The sequence below is a fragment of the Charadrius vociferus genome, unplaced genomic scaffold (genome assembly GCF_000708025.1).
Source record: "Charadrius vociferus isolate BGI_N301 unplaced genomic scaffold, ASM70802v2 scaffold601, whole genome shotgun sequence".
NCBI classification, from domain to species: Eukaryota; Metazoa; Chordata; class Aves; order Charadriiformes; family Charadriidae; genus Charadrius; species Charadrius vociferus.
Genome location: NW_009646615.1, coordinates 23,945 through 32,439, shown reverse-complemented (window position 1 = coordinate 32,439; position 8,495 = coordinate 23,945). Strand labels below are relative to the sequence as shown.

Here is an 8,495-nt window from a genome sequence, read left to right as displayed (position 1 = left end):
GGTGCCCAGTGATAGGATGAGGGGTAATGGGCACAAGCTTGAACATAGGAAGTTCCATCTTAACATGAGGAGGAACTTCTTTACTTTGAGGGTAGTGGAGCACTGGCACAGGCTGCCCAGAGAGGTGGTGGAGTCTCCCACTCTGGAGACATTCAAAGCCAGCCTGGACGCTGTCCTGTGCAACCTGTTGTAGGTGACCCTGCTCTGGCGGGGGGGTTGGACTAGATGATCTCCAGAGGTCCCTTCCAACCCTAACCATTCTGTGATTCTGTGATTGCTTCTTAGTATTTTTAAGTATAATGAGATTCTCATATAATAATTTGTCTTTAGAAAAATATTACTGCTAAGATTTCTTTTTTTTTTTATTTTATAGGTGATCATAGATATGAAATTTTTAAAAGGAGAGTTTTACAAGGAAAATCAGTTCCCCATTATGCAGCAATAGAGCCGAATGGGGATGGTCTAATGATTCTTTCTTACAAACCATTCAAATTTATGCAAGATGAAGACAACAAATTAGAAGAAAATAACGATGCAGAAGCAACAAATGAAAAGAAAGGTAAGACTTATCTGGCAGATTATGATAGGCTGCTCTCTTTCTTAGAAAATAGCTTGTCGCTTTGATGTCTGTTTGGAAACTCTAGCAATAAATGCTTGTCTTAATACCTATCTTCCAGATTATTTTTTTTTAAGGACTGATTGCCTTTTTTTTTTGTTTTGTTTTGTTTTCACTCTGGGAAGTTGTACTGTGCATAAACCTATATGAGAAGCTTTTATGGGTAGGAGACACTTAAAGAATTTTGTTGTTGTAAGAAAAAGGATATTTTGCAAACAGAACTATACTAAGTATTTGCCAGCAGTTGGATTGCTGACCTAACAGCTAAATTTAGGCGTCTGGCTAAAGTGCTTGAATTAAGCAGCCAGTCTTCCTAGGCCAGAAAGGGCAGTGTGGCACCCATTGACTCCTCCAAGTAGTTGTTCATCAAAAAGCTCTCTGATATGCGATTTACTCCTGCCTTTCTAAATTAACGATTTACTCCTGCCTTTCTAAATTAAAAAAAGAAACCGAACAAAACTTTTTAAAGAATGACAGTGCTGTAAAAGATTATCTTTTCTCCGTTGCAAGAGGAGTTCAGAAAAAATAATAAACTTCAACAAAAGGCATCCATACTTGATCAAAACAAAATTATGTAAAAACCTATTAATAAAGTTGTTTTATCTTAAATATCACTAAGCCCTGTAATATATGTTTATGTGGTTATATTGTATTATTTCAGATTTGATTTTTGTTTCTGAATATGAGGCATTGATTAAAGAACCAATCCTAACTGAGTGATACTAGCACAATCTTTGTTAATGGCGCAAAAATCTGTTTGAGAAACAATACAAAAAGATCAATTTTCTGGAACGTAATAATGTTACACACTGTGATAACTGTGACATTGTACATGTAATTGTATTACGAATAGTCTGTACATATAAATCTTGAGGCAAAGGAGTTCTTTAGCGAGCTGGGCGCCATAATGCAGTTGTCATCTGAATTTAACTAGTTCAGTGTCCTAAGCATTTTAAGAGCTTCTTGAGTTGTGTGCTGGGTGTGATTAAAGAAACACAGTAAAGAGCACTGTATGGCTCTTTGCATAACTCATTTCATGGATGTATGTGCACATACGATGTTGCCAAAGCCCAGAAATCTGTCATGTACTGTTTGCAGGAATACCTTTAGAAAACTTCTCATGGCATAAAAATCTAATGGTAAAGAAAGTGCTGAAAACTGAACTCCTAGTTTAAAGGGAAGTCTAATATCTCTGTACAACAGAATTTGTCTTTTGCTAAACCTGATGTAGGCTGTAATTTAGTTGCATGGTTATATAAAATTGCCGGCGTAACAGATACCAGATGATGAAACAAAATGTGCCAGTAATAGTACTCTATTTTTTATAGCAGTTTACAACAACAGATAAAGAATTATTAAGGTGGTGCACATCAGTATTTTGGTTTTTAATTTGGTCTTTCATAGTCTTTTCTGCACGTTTTTGACAACTTATAAGAAGGCTGTCTTGAAGATGGGGTAGAGGGAGAGTCCAAGCTACTTTTTTTGGTGTCATTCAGTTTTCTTATAAATAAAGACTTTTAATATTATATACAATCTGTGTCAAAGTGTAGAATTTTGAAGGCTGTCATATGTCATATATTAATAGTTTCTGGGAAGTATATTTGTAGCAGCTGTGACTAATCCATTGCAAACAGGAAACGTGGTAACAGGCAACAGTGTAAGAGTCCTCCTGCAGTCACAGTTGCTGACATGAAGCTTAGATCAACTAAATCTTGTCTTGTGACAACTTGAGACCTTCCAAAGCGTCTAATCATACCTTACTTTTCCTCAAATAGGAAGGTAACATATACAAGATTACTCTTTAGAAAATGAATGAATCTGTATTTGTGTGTTCTGTGACCAACTTTGCACTGGTCAGTCATGCTGTCATAGCCTTCCTTTCTTATAAACTTTTCTCTTAAAAGGCCACTTCTTGTAGCAGTTTAATAATCAAGATAGACATCAGGCAGATTCTAGACCCAGAGGCAAAAGTCAAGCGTTACCTCTGGGCAGGCAGTTTTATTTCATCTCTATCAACTGAGGCAGATGAAGACTGCTTGGTCTTCTAAAATCATTTCTGTTGAATAGTCAGTGTAGCTTCTGGCAAAATAGGTAAGAAAAAAATGTTCACATCTCTGAACGACATATGCTTCTGAGCATGCAGTAGCTTGTCAGTACCGCTGCAAGTCTCCTCAACCAAATTATTAATCATTAATGTTTCAGTGTATTTAAGTACATTTTGGTTATCAATTTTGTCATGCTCCAATAATCTTGGAGTAATAGTTAATGCCCATTGTATAACTATCAGCATATTTGAGTATAAACATGAATATAAATTGCTTTCCAGATGAGGGACACAAATGAACTTGATTGCTAAAACAAGTTTCTCCTTTTTATAATCAGAATATATTTTATGTAAATTGTTCACAGTAAAAGTTAATTTCCACTCTTCCACAAACTTCTATTCCATATCCCAGTGTTGCATGCTGTGGAATCAAGGACAGCATTTGTAATCTAGGTTGTATTTTTCTGCATGTTTCCAATTGTAGACCCTCTATATTACTGGCAGCAGACTGAAGATGATGTAACAATAACAGTTCACATTCCTCAAGACATCACTAAGGATGACATAAAAGTGCATTTTTCCCCTGATAACATATGTGTTACACTGAAAGACCAACCTCCTTTGATGGAAGGAAAACTCTATTCATCTGTGGACCATGAAAGCTGCACATGGATAATTAGAGAGAACAAAAGGTAATGTATATGGTTTTTAGTTTTCCCATTGATAGGAATTGATTTCAAAGTGTATACTGCTGTATCTCGGACTTCTGACCCCTCTGGGAGTGGACTCATTTAATGCTGCACCCTGCATCCCTCCTTACAAGAATCTGCCGCCTCTGCTGAAAATAGTTCAAGAGAGTGCATGCACTTCAGTTTTCTGTCTAAGATTTCCATTTCAAGGTTATTTCTGCATATATGAAGCTTACTGCTATGAAAAAAAACCAAACCCAAGCTGTAACTTTTTGTGTAGTTCAGAGCTGTCCATGGGTCTCCATTAGACATTTTTGTTTCACGGAGTTTCCTGCAGATTTTCTCCTGTAGAGTTTCCAATTTAGTTTTCTCTGAGAGGTTTTCAGGTGCACAAATTTTAATCCTATAAACTTGACCCAGCATGCAATAAGTGGTGAGAATACAGATTTATTTCAGTCATAGAATCATAGAATGGTTTAGGTTGGAAAGGACCTTGAAGATCGTCGAGTTCCAACCCCCCTGCCATAGGCAGGGGCACCTCCCACTAGACCAGGTTGCCCAAAGCCACGTCCAGCCTGGCCTTGAACACCTCCAGGGATGGGGCCTCAACAACCTCTCTGGGCAACCTGTGCCAGGGCCTTACCACCCTCAAAGTGAAGATTTCTTCCTAATGTTTAATCTAAACCTGCCCCCTTCCAGTTTAAAGCCATTCCCCCTCGTCCTCTCACTATATGACCTAGTAAAAAGTCCTTCCGCAGCTCCCCTGTAGGCCCCCTTTAGGTACTGGAAGGCGGCAATAAGATCTCCCCCGAGCCTTCTCTTCTCCAGGCTGACCAGCCCCAACTCTCTCAGCCTCTCCTCACAGGAGGGATGCTCCAGCCCTCGGATCATTCACGTGGCCCTCCTCTGGACACACTCCAGCAGGTCGGTGTCTTTCTTACGTTGGTAACTCCAGAGCTGAATGCAGTACTCCAGGTGGGGTCTCATGAGAGTGGAGTAGAGGGGCAGAATCATCTCCTTTGACCTGCTGGCCACACATCTTCTGATGCAGCCCAGGATACGGTTGGCCTTCTGGGCTGCGATCGCACATTGCCCACCTCTCCAGCCCGTCCAGGTCCCTCTGGATGGCATCCCTCCCCTCCAGCGTGGAATGCCGGTCATCACTGCTCTCTACTTGGACATCAAACCGTTGACCACAACTCTTTGAGTGCAACCGTCCAGCCAGTTCTTTATCCACTGAGTGATCCATTTGTCGAATCTATGTCTCTCCAATTTAGAGACCAGGATATCGTGTGGGATCGTGTCAAACACTTTGAACAAGTCCAGGTAGATGACATTAGTTGATCTTCCCTTGTCCACTGCCTTTGTAACCCCTTCGTAGAAGGCCACCAAATTTGTCAGGCATGACTTGCCCTTGGTGAAGCCGTGCTGGCTGTCACCAATCACCTCCTTGTTTTCTATGTGCCTTAGCAGAGTAATGTTCCCAACTGTAATGTTATGGAAAATATGGCCATCTAAGGAGGGATTTTGGGGAGACTCCATGAAAAATAGACTTTATATTAACTATAGCTTTCTGACACCATGAAGTTTGAGTTTCAAGTAGAAAAAAGGAAAGAAAAAGTTACTACAGTTTCAGATTGCAACTTTTAAATACATGCGTTTTCATTACCATTCCCCAAGCGTGAAACTGAGGAGCAGAGTGTTAGACATCTTATGACAGATTTGCATATTGCTTTCTATGTAATACATATGATAGTAATTATTCTTGCCGTTATACTAGTTTAAAATACAAAGTGAAAAAGATGATAGAGATAATACCTCTGGGTGCTCGGGCAAGCTTGATACCAGTATTTTTAATTGATACGTTATTTGAACTTCTATGTGAAGTACATAGGTATATATACACTGTGAGATTTGGTTATAATACAAAAACTAGCATCACATTTTCTGCAAGACATTCCCAGTTAAAATTTTTTGTCAATTTCTTTTGATAGTCATATGGTTTAGTTTTAGCTAGTCCTGCAAGGAGCAGGGACTGGGACTTGATGATCCTTATGGATCCCTTCCAACTTGAGATATTCTGTGATTCTATGATTTCCCTTTGGTTTTCCTCATCAAAAATCTTGGCTTTATCCCAAAAGGTTAGCTGTAAAAGATAGTTATTCTCCAAAAGAATTAAATAAAGGGGCTAATATTTTTTTATATAGATTATACTAATACTATATACTAAAATGTGACTTTTCAGTTCCTGATTATTAGAAATCATAGTGTAAAATAACTCAGTTGAGTAACTAACTTTTTTAATGATCAGGTGAGCGATATTGCATGAATCTCAGGCGTCTGTTTTAATGGGAAATAGTAATTACACATTTCAGTATAATAAGTTGCACTCAGTTCTTAATGCTGGTACCACAGTACTCCTTTTAACCTGTTGATTAAAAGTTTAAAACTTGCTCCAAAGATCTTCTGTAAAAGTATGGTATTTCTAATACTAATGTAATTGCTTCAGAAACTGATTCGGAGTTCACTGAATAGTTATTTTTATGATGTAGTAGTTAGTAACTTAGAAGTTTTTCCTGTTCAGTCAGTTGAAACGCTGTCATTGTAGACACTATATCTAAAAAGTTAATATAATAAAACTAACTTGTATTTTATTGTTATATCCATGTGCTGGTCTAATGCAGTAATTAAATGGAATTGCCTCTTGTTTTCTATTTAGTTAGTTAGTTATACATAATGGTTATACCAAGTTCTCTTAAGTTTGGAGTTCTTTTTCCAAAGGTTACAGAAATCGTATCTCTTCTGAGATATGGTTTTTGATATACAATGTAGATAATTAACTGTTGTAGTATTTTTGAGGTCTGTAAAGGGCAAACATTTTTGTCCTAGATGTTATATAAAACTAGTTCACAGTTAACTAGCCCTATTAAGTACTTCTTAAGTTTCAAATAAATCTCTGTAATAAAATTCTGTCACTCTTTGAATAGTTTTCTTTACAGGTGATCTCCTATGGTATTTAAAATATTGTAATAAGACTGCTTCAGGGGAAGCTGCATTTACATTGAAAACTCTGAGGTCGCTTACATGAATACATACTTTTTATTCTTAGGCTTTTAGAAATCACATGTCCTTAGTCTGTTTTCCTTTAGAATACTTCCCATTAGAATAGTTTATTTTATAAATTGAATGCTAATGGTTTCTCTTACGTGATTTCATTATTAATTCAGTTTGGAGAGGAGAAGTGCTAAAATCTACATTTAGAGCTTTTTGACTAATCTGAGAAATGGATGCAGTACTACTGTTTGTCTTCTATTTCCATTTTAGCTTGGAAATTTCTCTAATGAAGAAAAACGAGGGACCCCGGTGGCCAGAGCTAATAATTGGTGACACAAGAGGGGAATTCATTATGGACTCTTCCCAATGCTCTGAAATAACTGAAAGCCTGATGCATCTTACCTCTGAAGTAATGGTAAGGAGTTGAAAATAAAACATTTAAAATTCTTGTACAGTTGCATGTTGTCTTTTCTTGATATCCTAATTCGCACTTCATTGACACAGCTCACCAGTTCATGTACTATTCTGAATCCTCACTGTACATTCATTTTTAACTGAAACTGTTAACAAATGAATGGCACTAGAGTTGTGAATATACTCTGAACAGTAATACCATCTTCGTGGGGGACTGAATTTACCTTACACGATAGCATCTGTGCACTGAAACAGAAGTCTGATTTAACATTGAAGATAAATTTTGTTCCCACCACTTACCATAAGGCAGTTTGTTTTAAAGCAGTTGATTTAAGTAATTTTGAAAGATGTCTGTTTCTATCAGTAGGTTAGCAACACTTTTATACTGTACTTCTAGGGATACTGTACTTATATTGACTGTCACTGTACATGGCATTTTTAAAAGGAATATTTAGGCAAGCGTAAGCATGACTGATGAACTTTCTGGCATTATTGTTATACAGGGAGTCTACTTAAAATAAAATGTAATTTTTACTGCTGTTTGCTTGATACTTCCCCCTTTTTTTTTTAATTAGAAAGTGGCATCTCATCTAAAATTTGTGAAGTCTGACTCCCTATGGGTCTTCATATATTAGTTTTGGATTATTACGTTTTTTTAATAAGGCTGTAAAGTGTTACTAAAATAAATCCTGTTTAGTGCTTAAATTGATTTCCCTCCTCGATACCCAGCCCCCCCCCCCATTTGTAGGCAAGATGTAGTACATCTTTTGACCATAGTTTTATTGGGAACTTCGAATTTCTTTTCTTTTGTAACTCATACTAAGCTTAAAATGATGATATTTTTTTTTCTTTTTTGTCACAACTTTTCAGCTTAGGTGCAATAATGATAGTGTTAAAAAAAAATATCTTTCCCTTTTTTTCTAGGTAACTGTTCATTTAAATGACTTTTAAGTATTTTGTTATACTGCAACTTTAGCTACATATGTATAATAAAGGCATGGATTCTTTTGGATCATCTCAATTGCTTATGATAATGATTTTTACCTGGAAGGTTTTTCTAGAAGCCACCTCATAAAAAAGTAGAGGCCATCAAGAATGCTTAATAGAGGAGAGGTGAACCCCAAAGTCTAGCCTTTAAAGAGACAGATACTATGCTTTAAGTCTTGTGCATTACCCTGCAATATATTAATTTTTCCTGGTTTCTGTTCTTTAAGGACATTTCTTTCTCATCACTTAAAAAAAATTGTGCTGATCTCCTTCACTTTGTGGACTGTACCAAAATGAAAGTTCTTAATAATCAGCTGAAATGAAGAAATGCGTGCAGGAGCTCAAGAACTCCTCCATGTCAGATGAATTCCCTTAATGCCCTGTCTAATCTTTCCTTACACATTCTGTTTGGCCTCAACTTTCAGATATTAGTTGTCAAGCTGGTGTCTTTTCTGTGCAGGAAGCAATGTTAATTCATACTTAATGAGGAAGTATATATTTTTGCCTTCTGTTTAATAAAGGTCCTTTTCTATTATGATGAATTAATTCTTTAAATGTATCACAAAGGTAATGTAGCTAGATTTTTTTTTAAAATTATCTAAGGAAGATGTCATTAGCAGAAGTAGGCTGTTTCTGTATGCAGTAGTATTATATCTTGCTCTCAAATTACTAGTGAAAGTGATATTTTTTT

At 36.7% G+C, this 8,495-nt stretch overlaps 1 protein-coding gene across 1 annotated transcript in view; it reads left to right on the top strand.

Annotated features, from left to right (window-relative positions):
* Window positions 1-8,495, top strand: part of NUDCD1 (NudC domain containing 1) — a 34,739-nt gene that overhangs the window by 16,534 nt on the left and 9,710 nt on the right. The window contains exons 4-6 of the mRNA XM_009887896.1: window positions 374-559; window positions 3,145-3,352; window positions 6,674-6,818. Coding sequence (XP_009886198.1) covers window positions 374-559; window positions 3,145-3,352; window positions 6,674-6,818 — 539 coding nt within the window. The remainder of the gene's footprint in view (window positions 1-373; window positions 560-3,144; window positions 3,353-6,673; window positions 6,819-8,495) is intronic.